Below are 24,929 nucleotides of genomic sequence, written 5' to 3'. Positions count from 1 at the left end.
GTAAGTAGACAGGGAATTAAAATATCTCTGCATCTAGATATTGAAATTGAAAAAGCGCAATTTTTTATAATTGGAATTATAAAAATGTGAGGCACCACAAGCAATTGTAGTAGAATTCGAGTTAATAGTATACCTAAATATTTTATGCTCTTTAATATACACTAAAAATTATACTAGTGAATCTCGTTTGTAATTGTACTATAACTCCTGTGATAGCCAGGATCGGTTATAGGCGGTCCACTTCATTGTATTATACATATTTTGCCGTTGTGATGATAGGCTTGAAACTCCGCACGCACTCAAAACCCTTTTTGAAATGTCCCCACAATACAGATTTCTCCTCTCAACTCTGATAACTTCCCTTCAACAAAGTCAAGGCACAAAGTTGTAATTGTCTGTTTGTTGGATATGCTTCTTAGACCCCACTTTGTAAAATAAGTAAGAAAGGTGTACTGTAGTATCTCTCCTTTGTTAACGATACTTTGACAATTAGGAAAAGCAGTAGACTCTGTACAAAAGGCTGCACATCATTCTTGTGATAGGTGACTGAAAATACGTCATGCAGGCAATATTGCCGTATCTGGTAACCGCGATCCCCCTACTTGTGGACACAAAGAACATAGAGATGTCATGGTACGAAAGAAAGGAATCCATGTAGATTAATATTTAACTGCTTTGAAAAGTTCTATGACTTGAGTCAACCGGTATCGGGGCCATAACCAAAGAAAGTTGTGCTGCAAATCCATGGGCACACCTAAATAAACTCCGCAAAAATGTTCCAAAAGAGTACAATTCCGCGACCATGGTGCAACTTGTATAGCAAAAGTTGGAACTAAATTTAAGGTTAAGTGAGCAGAGACTGAACAGAGGTTCCATATTCCCAATCAAGCGGTGGGGACTTGTTACATATATAATATAATTGTGCACTAAACTTTGGTCTAAGGCAATTATTTTAAAGCATCCGTGCATTTTGTGGGGTAATGTTGCAGACCATATTTGAATCTTCTCCACTGCTGCTCCACACATGACTGATATGGAATAATTATTAAAGAGACAAGAAAGTTTTATAATCGGAAATCTTGACAGAAAACTACATAAGACATCGAATAATCCTGATTTACATGGGATTTGAGAAAAGTTAACTAACAAAAATTCTAGCCCAAATATGTCTCAATCTCTTTTTGACAGGTCCATTCTGAAAAGCGATGCTTTAAAAAAATTACCATTAGATTTCAATGTTTATGATAGCGTTATTATTAATCCTAATGAAACATCAACAGAACATTCGAGAACTTTTAGAAATAAAACTACTCCTGGCTGCTTAAGAAATAATATTCATCCAGACTTGGATACCTATCCTAAATTATTCAACAATTCAGTCGAACTATTCGGCGATAAACCTTGTCTCGGTAGTAGACCGTATAATTATACTACCCATACAAATCAAAACTATTTTAAATTTTATACTTATAATGAAGTTAATGAAAGAAAGAAGAACTTGGGTTCAGGAATTATTAGGTCCTTATTGGCTAATCCATTTATAAACCCTTCTTTACCGCTGCACCGTAAAGTAATTAATCATTTAAAGGATTGGAAATCTTATGGGATTCCAGTAACTGGGAAGGCAAATAAGAATTATGATATTGAAGACAATGCATCTTTTATATTATCGATTTTCTCTGCTAATAGATTAGAATGGATTTTAACAGATTTAGCTTGCTCAGCATTTTCGATTACAAATACCGCCTTATATGATACATTAGGTCCTGAAGTGACAAGATATATCCTAGGTTTAACAGAATCTCCAATAATTGTTTGTTCCCTTGATAAATTGGATGTAATCCTAAGCTTGAAGGAAAAATTCCCCGAAGAATTAGGTAATGTTATTCAAATTGTATCAATGGATCCTATTGAATTTATTGATATACTGTTAGTTGAAAGAGCAGAACGTCTCAAGATAGTAGTCACTGATATCTTTGCTCTAGAATCTATTGGTACAACAGACAGAATCGAAGAATTAACAGCTTCAAAGGATGCATTGTTCACCATTTCCTTCACATCAGGAACCACAGGTTCAAAACCAAAAGGAGCCATGTTATCACATGGTGGTTTTGCAGCTGCCGTATCGTTTTTAGCAACCACAGAGGCACATGCTCGAGGTCATGGTAAGGCATATATATTTTTACCTTTAACTCACCTTTATGAACGACAAACCAGCAGTTTTGCTTTGACTACAGGTTATTACCTTGGATTACCACAATTATCGATGTATAATAAACAGAAAGACGTACTTAACTTATTGATTGAGGATTTACGTATCTTCAAGCCAACATATTTTTCCATTGTACCAAGAATTCTAACCAAATTTGAAGCAATAATAAAAACTCTTGTAAATGAAATGGATGATAAAGAGTATCATGAAGTTCGAACTATTATTGAATATAATATACGTCAACAAGCTTTGGCAGATGGCTCAACAGGATTTATTGGTGCAAGTGATGAATTTCCAGCTTATAAATCTTTGAAGGAATTCTTCGGGCTTACTAATCTTTTATGGTTGCAAACGGCTAGTGCCCCAATTTCTTCTTCTACTTTAAGATATTTGAAGGCAAGTTTAGGTGTTGGATTAAGTCAACTGTACGGTTTAACAGAATCATCTGGAGTCATCACAAATACAAGTATTTTTGAACAGAATCCTGGTTCTTGCGGTAGTATTTCAGTGACAGGTGAACTTCGCTTAAGTAATACTAGTGAAATGGGATATGATATTAAAGAACTCAAGGGCGAAGTGACACTTCGTGGTCCTCAAGTATTCAAAGGTTATTATAAGGACATCAAAGAAACAAATAACGTATTTGACGACGAAGGTTGGTTTCATACCGGTGATATTGCAAGACTTGACCCTACTACTGGTCGTGTTACTATCATTGATCGTGTAAAGAATTTCTTCAAATTACAACAAGGTGAATACATTTCTCCCGAAAAGATTGAAAATAGATACTTATCTTCTAATCCATTAATTACCCAGTTATATGTTCATGGGGATTCAGCAAAACATTATTTAGTTGGCATTGTTGGTACAGATTTTGAAAGAGGGATGAAGTTCTTGAATGAATTCTGCGGATATAATAAGTTAGACTTTACTGATGATGAACTATTAGTAGAAATGAATAAGGTCGATATCAAAAAGAAGTTTTTAAAGCACTTGAATGAAAATGTTGGTGATGAATTAAATGGATATGAAAAGCTTCACAATATTCATATAGAGTTTAATCCATTGACCGTTGAAAGAGAGGTCGTAACTCCTACTTTTAAGATTAGAAGACCAGTAGCTTCGAGATTTTTTGGCACAGTCTTCCATAAATTATATGAAATTGAACAATCCCTATTGGATGATCTCAATTATTTGAAATCTAGATTTTAATTACCTATTGTACATCACTAGGTGCCTTGTTGAAAACAGGTAAATGATCTTCTGTTTCATTCTGGTGCTATCAATGTAAAGTGGATGTTACATTAGCTCAAATAAACTTGTTGTGGAACATATTGAGGGGATAATAAAACATAGTGCATATACGCGATGAAAACAGAAGATTCTCCCCATTTGATCGGCGTGTTCTGTTCTAATTAGAGAATCGTGAACGTTTATTTTAATTACTTATTAGCTCGTTTATAATTAACTATTAGCCATTAATATGCTGCTCTGATTATTAGAATAAACGTCAAAAGTACTTTTCAGAAGGTAACTTTAATTAAGACCCTCTTTGAATAAGCCCCACCTGAGAAGTATGTATAAATAAGGTTGCCTCTCTTATTCCCCATTTTTGTAGTTATAGATTCTTAAAGCCTCTATCTTAGAACAGTTATGGCACAGAGAGGAAAATTATTTGTCTTTGTCGCGTTTGTTTACATGAAGTTGGGGAAGCGAATATATTTTCCGGACCAAGATAAGATTAAGAAGAAAAATTACTGCATCTGTCGATTGTTTTCAGAATTACGATATGCGAGGACTGCATGCAGATGGTGTTTGAAAAAGCTCATAATTATTTTCAAGTAATTTATTAATTAACACATTACAATCCTGTCAATAATCACGTCAAAAACATGTTCCAAGAAACTTAAACAGTGGCTAAATGGAAAGAATGAAATGTCATGATAATTATTAGTGATGCAACTTTCGGAAGTATCAACTAGTCGATTGTACCAGTAAATGGGTCAATTCAAACAAGTTCCCATAGCATTTAATCCTTCTCAATTAGATCTTATAGATATGCATGGCAGATTTTAAAGAATATTTTTTACAATTTTGACACAAACGTAATAAAATAAAGAAAATTGCTAATTTCTACTGGTCTAAAATGAATTGCGAATTTCGTAAAATATGTTTATCTGCATTTGAATAAATTCGTACTTGGAGTGCCAAGTGTTGACATTTAAGATGGCATATTTTTATATAAATACAATGATATTGTTAGAATAATTAATTATTAATTTTAATATCAAAGCTTAGTGATATAATACTAACGAAATGGGGTTTGAAATATTATTGTTATTTTACTTATTTGTATTTGCTTTATCCGGCGGCAGTCCTGCTTTTCAGCTTGCTATGGTTAATAATGAAAATGAGCAAACATTGTTAGGTGTTTTGGATATGGATGGCGCATGCTACTTAATACCTCAGGAAGATTCTCAAATGACATTTTACTATGATGAAAATGAACTAAATATTTATACTCCAATGGGCATGTATCTTGATTCAGATGGAAGTGATGATAGTTTTATTTTTGAATTCGTACCACAGGACCCTGGAAACTTTTTCTTGGTTGATGAAGGCGATACCACCTATTTGGCTTATGTAGAAGTTGATGTTTATTACCTTGTCACAGTAGACGGTCAAACTGTAATATCAAGTGATGATAGTAGTGGAACACCAGTTCAAATAATTCAAGTTCCACTTGCTGGTCCTCTGTCAAGTTCTTTGCCCAGTTCATCTTCTTCGGAATCAACATCCTACTCAGAATCATCATCCTACTCAGAATCATCATCCTACTCAGAATCATCATCCTACTCAGAATCATCATCCTACTCAGAATCATCATCCTACTCAGGATCATCATCCTATTCTGACTTGCCCTCGTCGTCTAGTTCTTTAGATTGTCAGTCTTCTGACTCTTCTTACTATGTTCCTTCCTCAATTACGTTCTTTTTGGAATCGACTTCAATTGGTCAGTATGCATACTATAATTTAATGTCCACAGAAGTAATTTCTATTGTTAAGTTTACTCTTGACTTAACAACAGGAACATTGTACTATGTTAATGATGGGAGTACTGCCCCTGGAGCAGATACTATAATGCCTGAATTTTTTAGACAAGATGATCTGCAAAATACTGGATTTTCGTATTTTAATACAGGAAGTGAATTGCTTTTAGAATATTCTAATAGTGTTTTATTCTACATTTGTAATTCAGAAACTACAGTTGAGTTGACTAATATTGGATCATGTCTTGCTACAAATCTTATAATGGTTGATCCGGTTTATGCATATTCCTATGATGGGCCAGATACCTGCTCACTGTCATCATCATTTTCTTCATTTGATTCCACTTCTTCTTCAGAGTATTCTTCATCTAGTTCTCCTTTATCTTCATACTTGGGAACAACTTCTACTTATTTATCTTCATCATCCTATACAAGTTCATCATCCTATACGAGTTCATCATCCTATACAAGTTCATTATACTCGAATCTGTCTTCTGCTTATTCGTCATCAGAATATTCATCACCCTCATCTTTAGAGAGTGATACATTAATCTCGTCCAACTCATTTTCCAGTTCATTTGTAACTTCTTCTGTATTTACATCTTCTCCTGAGTATTCATCAAGCTCAACCGATACTTCTGGCTCGTCATATTCATCATCTGAGTTATTGACAAGCAGTACCCCCATTGTTACAACATCTACAACGAATTCACAAGAGTATTTAAGTTCTTATACGTCTTCATCTTATGACATTTTGAGTATCAGCACGAACTCTCAGCTATCATCTAGTTACACTCCAGCCTCATCATCTTCAACGATTCACTACTATGGTAATTCTACAAGTTCATCCTTCTCTAGTACACAGACAACCACTTCAATTTCATCAACTACGTTGCCATCGTTATCTACGTCAGGAACAACTGGTGAGCCTCTGACTACGGGGTCAACTACCTCTGAGTTATCATCATACCTTTCAACTTCCTTCTCAAGTGGTTCAACTCTTAACTCCCACGAATCTTCCTCGGCCCATTCCTATGAAAGTTCAGCATCTCCATCAAGTATTTTATCATACAGTGGAATTACCCTGAATGTTACTTCTTTGATTCCTACCTCGACTATTCCATCTGCAACTGTCTCTGAAGCACCAAGTCAAACTTCTTTCGCTTTCCAAATCACCGCGGTTGCCAACCCGCCTATCAACTTTAGAGAATATGTGTCGTGGACTGGCGGTGAAATTACCTTACAAGACTCCGATGGTCCATTATTTGAATTGGCACTTCCAGAAGGTTATATCACAATATCTGGCCTATTCCTTCAAGCTGATGATACCGGTCTCTTCCTAAGCGAGAATCCAGAAGGAGGATGGCTGATTGTTGGTGATCCTATTTTATCGTTAGAAGGCTTTGGTACCGAATTCTACATCTGTCCACTTCAAGCGGTTCCTTTACGACTCAGTCTGATTGCATCTGATTGTTTCGTTGGAGAGTTACAAATTTTGGAGGCATCTCCGGCTACATCTTCAAGTACAACTTCTGATGGTGGTAGCTCTTATACAATCACGTCTGATACTATTTCTACTCCTTCAATCTCAACTGGGTCCACTTTTGGATCTTCATCAAGTACTGGATATACAATAACTACTACTTACATCTCGGATGAAGTAATTACTATCACTGAATGTCCAGTAACTGTCACCAACTGCCCATTAAATTACGTTGTAACCATAACAATTCCTCATACCATCACAACTACATACTGTCCAGAATCTGATGTAGCACAACCAACATACACATCGACCTATGTCTCAGCTGTAACTGAAATTCAGGGAACACTAACTAAGGAAGTGGTTCGTACTTTTACAACTACATATTGTCCAGAATCTGGCCAACCGGTCGAATCTAAGAGCACTTCATTGGAGACTCAGATCAGTGGCGAAGAGACTATTTTTATTACACATGTGATCACAAAAACTATCGGAACTGTAGTTCCAATTTCTTCCACGTCCCATGAAGTAGTTGAAGTTGCAATTACAGAGGGTGGTATCCATTCAGTTGCTACTATTACTGTACCTCATGTAGTTACCATTGTAGCTTTTGAAAGTCAGTCTACTACCTCAATTTTGCATTCTACATCTACTAATGCTGGTGAAGAGACTACCACCTTCAGCTCGGTGGGAACCGTGATTACAACTATTCAAAACAGTGCTCAAAAGTTAATTGGGTCGTTTACGTCGTTAATTATTTCAGTTGTTTTATTTTTCTTTTAGTTCTTCAAATTGTATGTTTTTGTTTAGGTATTCAAACCTAGACAAACTTTAAATACATCTATTGTTTATTTTGTTGTTCTTCTTGTTCGATATAATAAGTGTACTTTATTGTTTTATACCAAATACAAGTCATCGTTGACTGTACTGGATGATGTGTAGAATCTATTAAGTAATAGAATCTGGGAAATATTAATTGTGTAGTTAAAAATAATGGTGATCCATATTTGAGGTAGGGAGATAAGCAGCTTTTGCCTTACAATTTGACTAATTGAACGATAAAGATAATGTAATTAAGAATATAATTACTAGATTTTTGCAACCATAGTGCTAAAATCTGGAAAAAAGAGAAATAAGAAAAAAAGTACTACCATTGTTCTCATCTTCCCACTGAACATTACAATTCAAATGATATACATGTAGTACATGTAATGGCTCTTTAATTGATCATTTTAATGGCCATACTTAGGGTTTACGCTGCAATTGTTAGACGTTTTTTTCCCGTAATATATGTATTTATTAGTAAACCAGCTTCCCTATGGTAAGTCGTTAAACTCTCTCGATCGGTTATAGCCATTGACACTTTGCAGCCAACAAAACCACAAATAATAACGACATGAACCTACACATCGGGTCTCGTTAGTGTATTTTTTTATTTCCATGACAATATATATAGAGTGAATAAATAATTGCAAAACAGAGAAACCGTACGATTTATTCTTTTATTTTCTCAAGGCACACTATATACTATAAAATTATAAATAGAGTGAATAAATAATTTTATTTGATAGTAAATAGTGAAATCTCTCACCGAGGTAACATTATTAGACATACAATGTAGAGTTTAAAATAGATGGATTTATAAGGATGAAGACAAATATGATACCCAATTTTTAATAAGTGGGAGAGTTAATGCATCGAGCACATTACCACCTTATGCGCTGTGTATATTATGAGATAAAATTTTATATGCAGGAAAATTCATTTTTCAGGCTTGACGTGTTCAATTCCAGTTTAATTTAACCATTTTAAAGTGGAAGCCTTTATGGCCAAGTTGGTAAGGCACCTCACTAGTAATGAGGAGATCGTCAGTTCGAATCTGGCTGAAGGCACCATTTTTTTGGTAGTGTTGTCGTTTAAATGGACATAGTTAAGCCCGTCATTGTTATGGTGATAAATTGTGGTTGTTGTGGTGATGGGGTGCAAAACTACATAGATTGAAGTGATTTTGTTCTAAATAGCGAGCTATTTGATTGGTCTAGCATCTGAAAAGGTAAAACAGCATGAATGGCAATACTATACAGATTATGATGGAATAGAGACTCTATTATACTAATTATTTGTGGCTAATTGATACTATCAGTCATATATGGTAGCGTTTAATCATTATTACTCCTTAACTATGGGTGTGTGGGTCTTTGATGATTGGACAAATGGCTCATGGCCCAATTAGGAAATACATCGTGTACGGCCCAATTATATTCACATGATGAATAATAGAAACAACTACGAATTAAAGTAAACTAAGACTAAACTGAATTGTATTGTCAGCATGTTATCTGTTCACGTGTCTCCCGAAGTACCAAACAGGTATCCAAAATCAACAACTTACTAACTACTTTACAGGCAATGTTAAAAGGCCTACGACTGTTAACAGATTTGTTTACTTAATAAATTGTGTAGTCGCACGACTCTTCTCGTGTTGACCTGAAAAGGGGCAAAAAAAATTTATTTAAATAGAATTCGAAATTCCCACTTGTCAATTGAGAATTCGAAAAACGGTTGTCAAATTCTTAAATTTTATTTTAGTAGTGTCGCGATTTTCTAATATTCCAGACAAACTTACGTAAGAATACGACGCACCATGTCGAATCTAGATCAACTTATAAATAAGGAAGATGATTACAGTTATGTATATCAACCACCTGCATCAACTAATGGAATAGATGACAAAGGTGATACTAGTGCAGTGACTAGTTCCAATAACAACAACAATAATAGCAATGAAGTTAGTCAAGAAACAATACTAACTAGCTTTGAAAAGATAAAGACACATTTCCCAGCTGCTAGAATTAAAAAGATTATGCAAAGTGATGATGAAATAGGTAAAGTTGCACAAGCCACTCCAGTTATTGTAGGAAGAGCTTTAGAAATCTTTATGGCTAATTTAGTTGAAGTTTCCATGGTAGAAGCTAAAAGACAAGGGGTTAAAAGAATAACGGCATCTCATATAAGATCAGCCATTGAAAATACTGAACAATTTGATTTCTTAGTGGAAGCTGTTGAAAAGTATCCACCATTAAAAAATTAGACTAATAATTTTAATAATTTTAATGACTTTATGATAAGATAAAAGTAATCCATTTCTTCTCTCTTGTTTATTTCATATTTCTGGGTTTATAGACAACGAAATAGGACAAAAGTATAAAAGGTAATATAAGCTTGTATATATAAGAAAATATATATATAACCCCACCAAAATACCCCACTATAGATAACATAATAAACGAACAAAAGCTTAACAAATACTTAACAGACACTTTGGCAGACACTTGACAGACACTCGAGTTCAGCCGGTACTAAAAATATCTCGGAATAACACTACAACGAGTTAAGCCTACAATACACTTCGGAGAAACAATACTCAATCCTTCCTCGCCTATACATCGACTCCCATTCGTCACCCTACCACCTACCACAAGAACCCGCCTTAGGTAACATTATTCTACCGCGACACGTCAACAACTGCTACACCTCATCGGACAATTAATCTATCGCCTAAACGCTCAATCTTATTAATCTCGCAATACTCAACATTAACCACCGGCTTAAACTTCCACCCCAAATTTGCAGTATTCCCGAGATTTGTTCCTTCCTGCACAAAATATTGCGCTCCCCGGTTTTTCAACGAGATATCCAGACCTCCGATTTGAAATTGCTTTGGGCCATAAATTACTAACAGTTTCTTTTGCTTGAGAACTTATAAAGAGTTTATAGTCAGTGGGTGGATAGCTTGAATACTACTAAATCAATTGACAAAGTTTTTCACCGAACGTACTTGCCATAATGGTCACAATTCCACAACATACATCGCATACTAGTCTTGCTAACCGAAGATCTTCTTCATTCTTTAATACACCTGTTGCTCCACCGCAACCAGATGTTTATTATGTCGGTGTAGATGTTGGTACAGGTTCTGCTCGTGCTTGTCTTATAGACACTAATGGAATAATCCTTGGATTAGCAGAAAGACCCATTACCAGACATGAATTGAAACCTAACCATATCACTCAATCGTCAACTGAAATTTGGAATGCTATTTGTTATTGTGTCAATACTTGTATTCGTGATTCAGGAGTTGACCCTCTGGAAGTATTTGGAATTGGGTTTGATGCAACCTGTTCTTTGGTCGCAATTTCTGAATCAACTGATGAACCTGTAGCTGTTGGTCCAGACTTTACTGACCATAAAGAAAATATTATATTATGGATGGACCATCGAGCTGTTGATGAAACTAATGCCATTAATGCTACAGGTGACAAATCTTTGAAGTATGTCGGTGGTCAAATGTCCATAGAAATGGAATTACCCAAAATTAAATGGTTAAAGCATAATTTACCCGGTGGTATTTCAGATTGTAAGTTTTATGACTTAGGAGATTATTTAACCCATAAGGCAACTGGTTCAGAAGCCAGAAGTTTCTGTTCAGCTGTATGCAAACAAGGTTTTGTTTCACCTGGTGTTGAAGGTTCCGAGACTGGTTGGTCAGAAGAACTTTTATTGTCCGTTGATTTACCAGAGTTAGTGGAAGATAATTTCAGAAGATTAGGAGGAATCCCAGGTAAAAATGGGGTTTTCTTAAGTGCTGGAGATATTGTTGGTAAATTGACAGCCGATGCAGCTGCTCAATTAGGTTTAACAACAGAATGTATAGTTGGATCTGCAGTTATTGATGCTTATGCTGGTTGGATTGGTACAGTTGCTGCCAAGGCTGATATTGCTGGTTTACAAAATCAGGATTCAGACTCAAACATTGAAGCTGCTTGTGGTAGATTGGCTGCTGTTGCTGGTACTTCAACATGTCATATTGCTATGACTAAGGAGCCATGTTTCGTTAAGGGTGTTTGGGGTCCATATAAAGATGTTATGGCTCCTGGATATTGGTTGGCTGAAGGTGGTCAATCTATGACTGGAGCTTTATTAGCCCATGTATTAGCCATTCATCCTGCCAGTCAAGAATTAGCTCGATTAGCTGAAGCATCAAATGTTTCAAAATTCGATTATTTAAATTTAACATTAGAAAATTTGGTTACTGATAGAAATGTTAGATCGGTAGTCAGTTTAGCTAAGCATATGTTTTTCTATGGTGATTTCCATGGAAATAGATCTCCTATAGCCGATCCAAATATGAAGGCTAATATTATAGGACAATCAATGGATTCATCAGTTAATGATTTAGCTATTCAATATTTTGGAGCTTGTGAATTCATTGCTCAACAAACTAGACAAATTGTTGAAGAAATGGAAAAATCAGGCCATGAAATAGGTTATATTTATATGAGTGGAGGGCAATGTCGTAATGGATTACTCATGAGATTGTTAGCTGATTGTACTGGTAAACCAATTATTATTCCTAGATATATTGATGCTGCAGTTGTATTTGGATCTGCGATTTTAGGAGCTGTGGCAGCTGAGGATTCAGTATCTGAACATATTTCAACTAGAGGAAGATCCAGAAGGTCATCAATTTTACAATCACAAAGATCAGGAACTAATTTAAGTCTTGGAGGTCTGCAACCACCAGCTCGTGATTCTTCAACTAGTGTTCCTCCAGCACATTCTCCTTATACTGCTCCTAGTGCCACTGCCAGTAGCTCTAATGTTGTCAGTTTAGCATATGCCAGTTCAGGTAGTGGATCACATCATCATATTCCTGCTATGACTCCTATGGAAGAAGAACAAGTTGATTATTTCAATCAACCAACAGCTCCTGCTAATTTACCAACATCAGATATTAGAAAATCAGTTATTTCATCCGACGATGATGATTCTGGCGATGAATTATCATTTGGATCTAAACTGAAGGTTCAACAAGATTTACAACAAAAGTTCCATAAATTGGGTCTCAAACCATTATCAACTATCCGTAAAGTTAGTAGTAATAATCCAGTTCAAAAGGTATCACCTGAAGATAAATTATGGAAAGTAATGGAAAAGATGACTGGACCAGGTAGAGTTATTCCTCCTAGTGATAAGAATGACCCAGACAGAAGATTATTAGCTGCCAAATATGAAATCTTCCTTGAACAATGCTTCCAACAGCGTAGATATAGAGACATTGTTGATCAAGTTGAAGTTGAGAATATTAAGGCTACTGGTTCTACGACAGTCGTTTAAGTAATGAGATGAGTTCATATGTTACGTTTCTTTTTCTTTTTCTTTTTCTATTTCTTTCGCTTATAGGTTTGCTTTTTTTGACAGTTTCGTTAGACAACCATTTTATATTAGTTTCAATATAGTCATCTCCGGATTAAACTCTGCATGCATCAAGTAGAAATTTTACGAGTTTGATATAACGATTTCTTTTTCAATTTGCAGCAAAAAAAGAAATCCCCGATGTAGTAGCGGATGAAGTATCCGACAGAAGTCAAAAACATATACAGATTGGAATAGTGAAACGGCGAGATTATGCACCAGGCCGAAACAACAAAGAGCTTATGCGGCTAAGATCAGCACTTTAAATTAGGTCTCCACAATTCGTTTATAGTATTTTATTACCTGTAATATACTAGTATTATTATTGGTATTGCTATTGTTGTTATGTGTAAATATTTATATTTATATTATTATTATTATTTTACTATTATATTATTATTAGCCCTAGTGTTCTATTGTCAGGTAGATGCAGCCAGTAGACCGTTTCGTAAACGGCAACAGTGAGGAGAAGCATTAGGGGGCTAGAGATGAGCACATACTATAGTCATACACTTCTATACTAATCACTAATCCAATCTCTAAACAATAATCTAATAACTAATCGCTACTAACATTACAAGTTACTATTATTACCCTCAACGGTCCAACGTGGCTTTCTGACAAATTACGGTTGACTTACCGTTGACTAAGCGATGGATAACAGTTGGCTTACAAAATACGCCTTGCCATCACAAGGAGATGAATGCAGAACAGAAATGTTCCACAAAATAAATCGGACTTATTCTCGTCACGTGCACACTCGCGATAGAAATATGAAAAATTTTAAATTACAACCTTACACGTGACAAGACCTCACTTTAATGTCCCTATTGTTAAGGTAAGGGCAACATAACACAGGTAATGTATCAATATATGGGATAGTTAAAGTTTATAGGAGAGGCGGAACACGCAGGCAACTTACTGTTTCAATTTGAGTAGCCAAGAAATCGTACCACTTCTTGTAACGTTTCAGCAATGTCATCTCTGCAGCTCTAATTACTGGCTGCAAATTAAAGAAAAAGAAAGAAGAAAAAAAAGACTTAGTTAAAGTATATATCACGTGACATACACTAATTGTGGATACTTCAATCTTTGCTGCAACATCCACAGTTATAAATATTATACCCTTAGCCTTTTATAAGACCAAGAGTAATTAATAAACCCAACTGGCATATTATTAATTTAAATTGGATCCAATTTCAGTACGGCAGCGAATCAGCAAGCGTAACAATTGTGGAGGTCTTATCGTCAATCAAATCTTCCCTACTACTCATTACGAGCTGGAACAGAATTTTATACGGCTTCTAATCATTATAGATCTGAAAATTTAGTACAACTATAGCTATTTCTACAACTGCTACCAAGACTATTGCAACTAGTACTATTTATATTGCTACTACTGCTACTACAACCAGTATTAAATCACTACTACCACTACAACAAATAAAAAGACTTGTAGTTCATTTGATAAACCCCAAGGCAATATCCTTAATTTATCTTTTGACATCTCCAATAAATAACTTATTTTTATTTTTTTACAGTTGCATTACATATTCCAGTATTGCTTTTTAATTGTTCCTGTTCAGGATTTAATATTTTTCATCCTTGTTTTTGCTACCATTTGCTCCAGTATTTAATCGGGACGTTTTCTCCATTTTATTATAAGGTTAAGTGTTTACTATAATAAGAATATTATTAGATAATAATAATGGCTATTGAATCTCAAGTACCTCACTTACTCGAACACGAGGATTTGAGATCTTTTATTTCTAAGAAGTCTCATGAATTCGAAGAACCTCAATATGAATCTTTCCCTCAAGGTGATGGAACTTTAGTTCCAGAATATAATGAAGTTGAACCAACTGCTCTTGAATGGGTTAAAGAAGTTATTGGTGATCCATTATTAAAAATTAGAAATTATTTATTTTCTCTTTTCCCTATTTTAAAATGGATCTTACATTATAATGTACAATGGCTTTATGGTGATTTAGTCGCTGGTATTACTGTTGGTATTGTATTGGTTCCTCAATCTATGTCTTATGCTCAAGTTGCCACTTTAAGTGCTCAATATGGTTTATATTCTTCCTTTGTTGGTGTGTTTATTTATTCATTTTTTGCAACTTCAAAAGATGTCTCTATTGGTCCTGTTGCTGTTATGTCTCTTCAAGTTTCTAAAGTTATTGCTCATGTTCAAAAGAAAGTCGGTGACAAATATGAACCTCAAGATATTGCTACTTTCTTAAACTTAATTTGTGGTGGTATCGCTCTTGGTATTGGTATCTTAAGATTAGGTTTCATTTTAGAATTTATTTCAATTCCTGCTGTTATGGGTTTCATGTCTGGTTCTGCCATTAACATTATTGCTGGTCAAGTTCCTGGTTTAATGGGTTACAACTCTTTAGTTAACACTAGAGCTGCTACTTATTTGGTTATTGTCGATTCTCTTAAGAACTTGAAATATTCAACCGTTGATGCTGCATTTGGTTTAGTTCCATTAGCTATCTTAATCTTCTGGAAATGGTTTACTGATTTCGGTCAAAAGAGATGGCCAAAATATAAATGGTACTTTTTCTACACTCAACAATTAAGAAGTGCTATTGTTATTATTGTTGCTACTGCTATTTCTTGGGGTATTGTTCATCCAAAGAGAAAAGCTTTTAAAGGTAAACCTTCTAAATTTAAACCACCTTTTTCAACCATTGGTGTTGTTCCATCTGGTTTAAGAGAAGTTGGTCTTTACCATCCACCAGCAGGTATTGTTGATGCTTTATCTTCAGAAATTCCAATTTCCACTGTTATCTTATTATTAGAACATATTGCTATTTCTAAATCTTTTGGTAGAGTTAATGATTATAAGGTTATTCCAGATCAAGAAGTTATTGCTATTGGTGTTACTAACTTGATTGGTACTTTATTCCATGCTTATCCTGCTACTGGTTCTTTCTCTAGATCTGCTTTAAAAGCTAAGTGTGGTGTTAGAACTCCAATTGCTGGTCTTTTCACTGGTGCTGTTGTTTTATTAGCTTTATACTGTTTAACTTCTTCTTTCTACTATATTCCAAAGGCTACTATTAGTGCTATCATTATTCATGCTGTTCAAGATTTAGTTGCTAACTATAAAGTTACTTGGGGATTCTGGAATATTGCTCCAATTGATTGTGGTATCTTTGTTATTAATATCATCATTACTGTGTTTGCTTCTATTGAAGAAGGTTGTTACTTTGCCATGGCTGCTTCTGCTGCTGTCTTATTATTCAGAGTTGCTAAACCACAAGGTCATTTCTTAGGTAGAGTTCAAGTTGCTGAAGTTATTAACCCAACCATTACTAGATTAGAAAGTGATTCATACTCTAACGATGATTCTAATGAATCATCTGAAGATGTTGAAATTCATCAAGTCTTAGATAACTCCGAAGGTAAAGAAGTTTCCAAGTCTGGTAAGGGATCATTAATCACTACAAATGCTCAAGAATTAGTTAGAACTAATCCAAGAGTTAAATTCCACACTAGATGGGTTCCATTAACTAAAGAAAATCTTAATAGTCATGTTCGTGTTCAACCTCCTCCACCAGGGGTGATTGTTTTTAAACCAATTGAATCATTTACTTATCCAAATTCATCTCGTCAAATTGATATTGTTGCTGATGAAGTTAAACGTTTAACTAGAAGAGGTAAACCTTATGATACATTAAACGTTGGTAATAGACCATGGAATGATCCTGGTCCATTAAGATGGAAGCTTCCATTCTTAAATAATGAAACCATTCATGATGTTAAAGATGTAGTAGAAACCAGACCTTTATTAAGATTAGTTCATTTTGATTTTTCTGCTGCTCCAAGTATTGATGTTACATCTGTTCAAGCATTAGTTGATTTAAGAAATCAACTTAATCGTTATGCTGATCGTGAAGTTGAATTCCATTTCTCCGGTATCTTAAGTCCATGGATTAGAAGAGGTTTAATTCAAGCAGGTTTTGGTACTTATGGTGAAAATGGGTTAGTTAGTGATAAGACTTATGTTAACATTGCTGCTGATAATGATTTAGAACTTCAATACTATCCACCAGTTGGAACCAACACTCCTTTCTTCCATTTTGATATTCCTGAATATTCCTGAATATTAAATATTCCTGAATATTAGTACAATCAACTAATTCTTATTATATTTACTATTAATTTGCATTTATATCGCACTATCGTTTATTCTAATTCATTTCATTATTAAAGTGTGTTGTACTATACATTTTCTTTAGCTATTGGGTTTGCTTCTAATTCTTTCCTTCCTTCCTTTATTCTAATTTCTAATTTTTTACTAGTTAGTAATACAAGCTTATAACGTCTTTTATTTGAAGTAATTTAGTAGAGTAGTTAAATAATTAGGTGGTTAACTATTGTCGCTGTACATTGCCAATACTGGAGGAGTCGCTATGAGCAATGCGCAATGCGTAATGCACATTTGCAACCACACCCAAAAACGCGGGTAGTACTGTACCAAACACATGAAAATTATAAACAACGCGTAGTAGAAATTTTTCACAAATGTTACCGAACCAAAGCGTTAACACTACACAGTAACACAAGGCTATAATGAGTGAAGCTGAAGATACAGTAGTGGCAAGGATGCAATCACCAGCATCAACACCATCCACCAAAGAAACAATTGTTATCCTGGACGAAGAGTCAACGCCCATCAAGAGAAAACAAGAAGAAAATGAAGAACAAGATGGAAGTAAAAGAATTAAAATAAGTGATGATTCGGAAACTGAAGCAGGAGGAGGATTGGCTACACCAGATTTGACTCTGACTACGCCTGTTCCAGAAGCTCCGCCAGTAAAGAAACCCACCAAGAAAGAATTGCAAAAGATTGAGAATCAGAAGAAACGAGAATTGGAGAAATTGGAACGAGACAAGAAGAAAGAAGAGGAAAGACTTGCCAAGGAGGAAAGTAAAAGGTTACGAGAGGAAGAAAGATTAAAGAAACTAGCTGAAAAAGAAGCCGAGAAAGAGCAAAAGAGAAAGAAGCTTGAAGAAGAAAAGCTTCAGCGAGAAAAGAAGAAGGAAGAGGAAAGACTTCAAAAACAAGCTGAAAAGGATGAGAAAGAAAGGTTAAGACGAGAAAAGAAACAGAAGGAGGAAGAGGAGAAATTACTCAAGGAAGCTGAGAAGAAGAAGCTAGAAGAAGAGAAGCGTAAACAGGAGGAATTGAAAGAAAGGAGTCAAGCCAAAATCTCCAATTTCTTCAAAGTTTCTTCCAAACCATCTCAAGCGGCTTCTCCTACAAAATCAGCATCTACTTCTACTTTTGGTAATGACCAGAGTTCACAAACTACCCAGAAAGTGTCTGATTACGAGTCTGACTTTTTGCCATTTTTCATTCAGAAGAATGTAATTTTAGCTGATAATGGTCAGTTATCTAAAGAGGATCTTAAATCTCAAGTAGAAGAATTTGATAATGAATTAAAAAATTCATGTCCTTCAGAAAAATCAGACTTAAAGTCTTATTTTGCCTCATTCAGTTCACACAACAGTATACCACAACTGACTACTATAACACCTGATGATATCGTTAATGAACTTAACTCTTCTACCAGCTCCGAATCCATCATATACGAATTAATCCAGAAATTACCTCCTATTAAATATATTCACTTCTATGAAAATAGTAAACCTCCATATGTGGGAACTTGGTGTTCTTCAAAGCATCAAAGTATTCTTATCCCAGTGTCAAATCCAATAGATACTCAATTGACAGGATTTGACTATGAGTATGACTCTGATTTGGAATGGAACGACAAAGATGATGAAGAAGAAGGTGAAGATCTTGATGAAGATGAAGAAGAAGATGACGAATTAATGAATGCGGAAGATGATGATATGAATGATTTTGTAGAAGACAACTACCAGGACAGTTTAAACAGTAAAAAGAAGTTTCATTCGTTGATAATTATCAACAAGTGGAATGATGGTACAAATGATGATGTGTTTAGCAAATTGATTACTGTACCTTTAGTAACTGAAGTGACTATCGAACCTATAGATCCAAATAAAGATTACTGGAGCATAACACAGACTAGTGAAACTATAAAGTGTGTGACAGATACAGTAAAGGATTCAGGATCATCAGCAGCATCAGCATCTTCTTCTCTGGCAGGCACAGGGCAAGACACAAGCTCACCCAATATCCTCATTCCACAAAAGAAAACTATTCAAGACACAACCATTCTTTCTGAACTAATAGTTTTCATCGAGAAAAACAATGACTTCAGTATCCAAACCTTGGTAGAATTATCGAAGAAACAGTTCAAGGACTTTACCAAGGCTCTCCTTAAGAATACCATCCAGGATATAGCCGTATATAATAAGAAAACATCGAACTGGGATGTCAAGCCGGAGGTAAAAGCCCGGTACATACAGCAAACATAATCGTATATATCATATATATCGTATATACCTTTTATAGTAGTTTATAACTGATTATAGCAATTAATGATTAGCGCAAATTGCAGCAATTCGATTTTGCGGCTGTCGCTAAACGAGCCGCGCGCATCGACCGAAAGTAAGACGCGATATAAACATCTCCGGTAATATCAATATTCACATACACTTATGAACCCCGACAGCTCAGCGTACAATAAAGGTATGAGTAAGCTGCCACTTGAAGAGGATGCAGTGTATGGGCAGAGAGTGCTGGCGAGAGATGAGCTCGGTAGCGTTGTTGGTGCGCCAGAAGAGGACGATAGTATCCAGTTTCTCCAGACGCAGATGCAATCCATCCACGAAGAGACAGTAGCAAAAGAACAGCATGAGACCAAGTTGAGTAGTCAACTAGGTCAGTTGCGACAGTTCAGTAATTGTAGTGACGACACTAATGTTCAGGTGAGTATAAATACCATTAAACCTAAACCCAAATCACGAACTACAAGACTGCTCAAAAAGCCCAAGTCTAAGAAGCAATCAATGAACTCGATGGTACGAGATCAGTTTGAAAGCGATAAGTTGTCATACTTCACAGGAGACCAGAAAAAGATTGATCGGTTTATCAAGGCAATCAAGAATGAAGAAGAGTTGGATAAAGTCATTCCTATCGGATCTACATCACAGTTAATTACTAAAACTGATTGGGCTTACTTTCTACGATCTATAAAGTTGAAGTTCCCTAATTTGCGTACTTCCAGGAAGCGAAGCTTAAAGCTAATAACGCGGAATATGGCATTATTGGAGCGATCTGAGTCAGATGGGTTATGGTCTCAAGCAAGTACCATGCCCGAGACAGAGCTTTCAAATGAGGAAATCAAATGGCTATATGACTTGCACGATGACGAAATAGAAAGTACAAGCAGCTTTATTGAAGATGATGTCAATGATAACGTGTTTGTGCTAACCCTCTCTCAGAATATGGACTCTCAAAGACAGCCTCCAGAAATACTGGACTCTGAGCAATTCTTTCATTCGGCAAAAAGTACAGCTTCAAATCTGCAATCTTTAGAGATATTCAGCGAAGAAGTTAATAATGGGGCCGATATAGTGGTGATTCTGGACTCTGAATCTGAAGCAGAACAACTCACCATCTCCGACTCGAAGTCTGCTACGTGCTCTCAGTCACAAGTTCAATCTGGTCAAGCATTTATTCAAGTCCAAGAAAGTATATACAAACCAGACATTGATTTGCATTCACACCAGAAGGAGCTTGATCCTCTCATATCTTTTCAAAGCTTTCCATTTGCTGATAGTAAGCGAAGAACGTTTATGAGTCAGGATACTCCTAATCCGATTCAAGTTATATCATCATCCACTGGTAAGTCTCCTTCGGTACCGTCATCTCCTCCTCAGCACAAACGTAAAATTATTGAAGTATCACCTTTTAAGACTCCAACCAAGAGAGCCAAACTATTGAATAATGCTATGTCACCAAATGTATCGCCCATTAAAATGATACCCATTTCATCAGAGACAACTCCTGAACATACTTTACCCAATAATGCCGATGAAGAAATCATAATTTCTGATGTAGAGTCTATCTATTCTTCAGCACGATCCACTATATATTCTAATCAACTACAAGAACAAGCATCACCTTTAAAACGGCGGCATTACAGAGATACACTGAAGAAACAATTACATACAACACGACATGAAGTAAAACATCAGATACCCATCAGAGACTTTGAAGACAAAGATAATCACATTTGGTTAAAGAAGGTAGGCGTGAAAGAAAATCAAGTAATCGATATAGAAGAGATTATTCCCGATTCAGAAGATGATGAAGAGCCTCAAGAAGTAAGTATAATTGAAATCACCAAAGCTGTAGATGAACCTGATAGAAGTAACGCGTCTATTTTACAAGTGCCTTCAAGTCCTTCTGGTGAATTGTTTTCTTCACAAGAGATTCGGAAATTCTTAGCTGATCAAGAAGATGAAGCTGTTGACTTCAATACGTTTACGACTTCACAACTAATGGAACAACTCAAAGATTGGGGAATGAAGCCGATTAGAGGTCGTGATCAAATGATCCAGATTCTTACAGAAGCAAATAAATTGACCATTAATTCGCAGACTACAGCTGAAACTACTACATCTACAAGAATGCCCTCGATTAAAATTTCACCCACCCAACAAATTATGTATGAGAATTTATCAGGAATAATTAAACTGAATGAATATTGGTACGAGAAGATTATAAGTTTTGAACCTTTAATATTACCAGAAATGAAAGATTGGTTAGAGTCAATAGGCTATAAGCTAGAATTTGATTTTTTACAAAAATATTGTGATGAAAATGGCATATGCTGCACCAACCAACGATACACCAATTAGTACACTTAGTACACTAAGTATATATATATATGTATATGTATATTTACAATCTCTATGACTTAACGACTAATCATATATACTTTTTATAATCCGCTTCGATTTTATCAGTTAACAACTTCGTGTTGATGGCACCAATTAATTTAAGACTCAATCCCACATTAGCTACCAAAGTTCCTGGGCCATAAATTAAATTGTTTAAAATATTTCCATAGGGTTTATAGATCATTACTTTCAATGCCCATATGCCATGATAAATCCATGCCACTAATGCTAACAAAGTTAAGATGGTGAGGATTAACGAGTTAGCAAATCGACTCTTGGATATTCTGTCTTCCGGTTTAACGGATCTTCTGGGTACTGCCATTATACTTTGTCTACCATAGTATAGAAGGATGTTGCCACTGGTGAATAAATGTGTACGCACAAAATCAATGAGAAGAGACAAAACATAATAGACATTTGAGAGAGACATTACTTCTTAGACATTACTCCTTATAGACATTACTGCCAAAAAGTATATTACTTCTTATAGACATTTGTACAGTTGACCTCTTCTATATACATGCAGTAATAGATATGTAGTGAGTCATAGATTATAATGAGTTTTATTGTATAGTCACGTAGAGTATAGAGACAGGATATATATACAGTATGGAGACATGTAGTACAACAGCAAGAGTTAGTGAAGATACATCACCATAGTCACATAAAACCCATTAGTATGTAATATCTCACATATACTAATTCTCACTTACTGAATAAGCAATTCACATATACACTCTACATATACACTGCTAGCAATGGCTGCCAATGGCTGCCTAATAGATTTAGTGGGGGATGGCATCCTTGCCGCAGTACATAGACCTCTGAAAATAGAAAAGTGGTCCGAGTATGGAGATGAATCTATAGAATAAACTGCTAAAGGTATCCATAGTGAACAGGACTTAATGGATTCCATATATGGAAACGACTCCGACATGTCTAACGTATCGCCGGCCTACTATTCCGGTGGAGTTCCTGTGTTCACCCCTTCAATGGAAGAGTTTGAAGACTTCTATAAGTACAACAAAGCAATTAACAAGTATGGAATGCAAACCGGTATAGTTAAAGTAATACCTCCAAAGAAATGGTTGGATAAGGTCAGAAAAGGGTATACGACAAAGAATTTATCCAAAATAGTCATTAAGAATCCTATTGTTCAACAAATTAATCATAATGGACCAGGTATATTCTCTCAGCAGAATATTGAAAGACTTCGAACTTATAACATATTCCAATGGAAGGAATTATCTGAAAAGCCCAATTATCAACCACCGGCAATTCGAAAGAAATCTGAAGGTTCATCTGATGGAGAATCTGAGTCTAAACACAAATTACGATCCCATCGTTATGATTCATCATACAATATAGATGCATCAGAATATACACCTGAACGATGTGAAGAATTAGAAAAGAATTATTGGAGAACTCTAACGTATGCCGAACCAATGTATGGTGCTGATATGCTTGGATCAATATTTGAAACCTCAGTCAAAAGTTGGAATGTTAACCATTTACCGAACATTTTAGACTTGATGGATGTCAAATTACCGGGAGTAAATGATGCTTATCTCTATGCTGGATTATGGAAAGCTACTTTTGCATGGCACTTGGAAGATCAGGATTTATATTCTATCAATTATCTTCATTTTGGAGCTCCCAAGCAATGGTATGCCATCCCTCAAGCTGAAAGAGAGAAATTCTTTAATATAATGAAAGATTTATTTAATGATGAATATAAGAATTGTTCTGAATTCTTACGTCACAAAACATTCTTAGTATCACCATCATTCTTAGCTAAACATAATATCACAGTTAATCATATAATTCATAATGAAGGAGAATTTATGATTACTTATCCCTATGGTTATCATGCGGGATTTAATTATGGATATAATTTGGCTGAATCAGTAAATTTTGCCTTGGATGATTGGTTCTCAATTGGGAAAGAGACCAAGAAGTGTGAGTGTATCAGTGATGCAGTTAATATCAATATTGAACAACTTATTTGTAAATTCAAGGGTTTACCATACTCTCCACCAGCTTCAGACACTGACGAACAAGAGGAAGTTCATACTCAATCAGATTCAAGCGACGGATTTGAAGTTGTTAAGATAATCGATGATATGTCAGAGAAAAAGAAACTGAGATCAGTAAGTTCATCGCCCATCAAAAGAAGGCGGCAGCCGATTAAGAAAAAACCAGTCGCTACTAAAAGACAATCAATAGTAAAGAGACAGATTGTTTCTTCCAAAAGAAAAGTAGAAACGGTAGAAACTCCATCTCATCACTATGAATGTTACTTATGCCCCAATAATCTTTCGCAAATTCCGTTTGTTAATACAAGTCCCATGTTTCAATTGGTTGATTCTGATGTAGTGAATCCACAAACTCAAAGTCAATTTAAAATCCACAGGATCTGTGCTAATATGTTTCAAAAGCAATTGAAATACATATGCAAAGACAATGCTGTCACGGGACTATTGGATATAACAAAGGCTCAGAAGAAGTTACAATGTAAATTATGTCAGAAATCATTTCTTGGAGCCTGTTTCCAATGTAGTGAACCCAAATGTACTCGATCATATCATGGAACTTGTGGAATTGCTGATGGAATGTTATACGATTTTGACCATGAGATTTTTAAGTGTCGGTATCACAGACCCAAGAAGTATACAGTTAATGTATGGAACAAACTATCCAATATAGTTGCTCAGAATCATCCTTATTCTTGGGTGCAATTCACATTCAATGGAAAGTTCTATTTTGGTATGATTCTTGCAAACAATACCAGCGAAGGTTCATTGAATTTATTAGTATACCCATATGCTACTGATGTTTTGGAAGTTCCTTATGAGAACATATTGGTCGGAATGGATCCGGACCATCTAGATAACTTTGTATTTATATCGCCTCAGGACTCTCTCTACTTGAAGAGAGTGGAAGAGCAAATCCCCTTAGTAGAAGTGACTACAGAAAGTGTATGATAAATTCACTACTTGTCAGCTCACAGAGGTTAGCCCCTTATGAAAGTAATGAACTAAATGTAATGTAATGTATGTAATTATAGTAAGAC

At 35.3% G+C, this 24,929-nt stretch overlaps 9 protein-coding genes and 1 non-coding gene across 10 annotated transcripts; 9 read left to right on the top strand and 1 right to left on the bottom strand. All coding sequences in view use genetic code 12, as the record gives it.

The window, feature by feature from the left end:
* Positions 1 to 1,165: 1,165 nt before the first annotated feature.
* On the top strand, positions 1,166 to 3,424 carry RJT21DRAFT_83886 (long-chain-fatty-acid--CoA ligase; the record flags this gene model as incomplete). The annotated part of the gene is made up of 1 exon (XM_064885379.1): positions 1,166 to 3,424. One exon carries the CDS (start codon positions 1,166 to 1,168, stop codon positions 3,422 to 3,424), a length of 2,259 nt encoding a protein of 752 aa, XP_064740195.1.
* A 1,572-nt stretch (positions 3,425 to 4,996) lies between these two features.
* Positions 4,997 to 7,627, top strand: RJT21DRAFT_119610 (uncharacterized protein). Its single transcript, XM_064881461.1, has one exon. It carries the CDS (start codon positions 5,249 to 5,251, stop codon positions 7,526 to 7,528), a length of 2,280 nt encoding a protein of 759 aa, XP_064740194.1. The 5' UTR covers positions 4,997 to 5,248; the 3' UTR covers positions 7,529 to 7,627.
* A 937-nt stretch (positions 7,628 to 8,564) lies between these two features.
* Positions 8,565 to 8,637, top strand: RJT21DRAFT_t55. Its single transcript has one exon. It is a non-coding gene; the product is annotated as a tRNA-Thr (tRNA).
* Positions 8,638 to 9,389: 752 nt separating this feature from the next.
* Positions 9,390 to 9,836, top strand: HFL2 (negative cofactor 2 transcription regulator complex subunit; the record flags this gene model as incomplete). Its single annotated transcript, XM_064885350.1, has 1 exon — positions 9,390 to 9,836. The coding sequence occupies one exon, from the start codon at positions 9,390 to 9,392 to the stop codon at positions 9,834 to 9,836; it is 447 nt and encodes a 148-aa protein (XP_064740193.1).
* A 755-nt stretch (positions 9,837 to 10,591) lies between these two features.
* On the top strand, positions 10,592 to 12,922 carry RJT21DRAFT_82221 (putative phosphotransferase; the record flags this gene model as incomplete). The annotated part of the gene is made up of 1 exon (XM_064885316.1): positions 10,592 to 12,922. The coding sequence occupies one exon, from the start codon at positions 10,592 to 10,594 to the stop codon at positions 12,920 to 12,922; it is 2,331 nt and encodes a 776-aa protein (XP_064740192.1).
* Positions 12,923 to 14,708: 1,786 nt separating this feature from the next.
* SUL2 (sulfate permease) lies at positions 14,709 to 17,117 on the top strand (the record flags this gene model as incomplete). The annotated part of the gene is made up of 1 exon (XM_064884004.1): positions 14,709 to 17,117. One exon carries the CDS (start codon positions 14,709 to 14,711, stop codon positions 17,115 to 17,117), a length of 2,409 nt encoding a protein of 802 aa, XP_064740191.1.
* Positions 17,118 to 17,375: 258 nt separating this feature from the next.
* On the top strand, positions 17,376 to 19,495 carry RJT21DRAFT_119607 (uncharacterized protein). Its single transcript, XM_064881460.1, has one exon. It carries the CDS (start codon positions 17,588 to 17,590, stop codon positions 19,421 to 19,423), a length of 1,836 nt encoding a protein of 611 aa, XP_064740190.1. The 5' UTR covers positions 17,376 to 17,587; the 3' UTR covers positions 19,424 to 19,495.
* Positions 19,496 to 19,606: 111 nt separating this feature from the next.
* Positions 19,607 to 21,814, top strand: RJT21DRAFT_113342 (uncharacterized protein; the record flags this gene model as incomplete). Its single annotated transcript, XM_064880154.1, has 1 exon — positions 19,607 to 21,814. One exon carries the CDS (start codon positions 19,607 to 19,609, stop codon positions 21,812 to 21,814), a length of 2,208 nt encoding a protein of 735 aa, XP_064740189.1.
* Positions 21,815 to 21,849: 35 nt separating this feature from the next.
* Positions 21,850 to 22,468, bottom strand: RJT21DRAFT_27284 (uncharacterized protein). The gene has a single exon (XM_064883987.1). The coding sequence runs from the start codon at positions 22,284 to 22,286 to the stop codon at positions 21,885 to 21,887; it is 402 nt and encodes a 133-aa protein (XP_064740188.1). The 5' UTR covers positions 22,287 to 22,468; the 3' UTR covers positions 21,850 to 21,884.
* A 293-nt stretch (positions 22,469 to 22,761) lies between these two features.
* On the top strand, positions 22,762 to 24,840 carry RJT21DRAFT_82444 (uncharacterized protein; the record flags this gene model as incomplete). The annotated part of the gene is made up of 2 exons (XM_064885328.1): positions 22,762 to 23,922; positions 24,049 to 24,840. 2 exons carry the CDS (start codon positions 22,762 to 22,764, stop codon positions 24,838 to 24,840), a joined length of 1,953 nt encoding a protein of 650 aa, XP_064740187.1.
* Between the last annotated feature and the right edge of the window lie 89 nt (positions 24,841 to 24,929).

The sequence above is a fragment of the Scheffersomyces amazonensis genome (assembly GCF_036850825.1).
Source record: "Scheffersomyces amazonensis strain UFMG-HMD-26.3 chromosome Unknown RJT21scaffold_2, whole genome shotgun sequence".
NCBI classification, from domain to species: domain Eukaryota; kingdom Fungi; phylum Ascomycota; class Pichiomycetes; order Serinales; family Debaryomycetaceae; genus Scheffersomyces; species Scheffersomyces amazonensis.
Note: the sequence above shows the minus strand (reverse complement) of the source record. Positions and strands in the feature narration are given on the sequence as shown.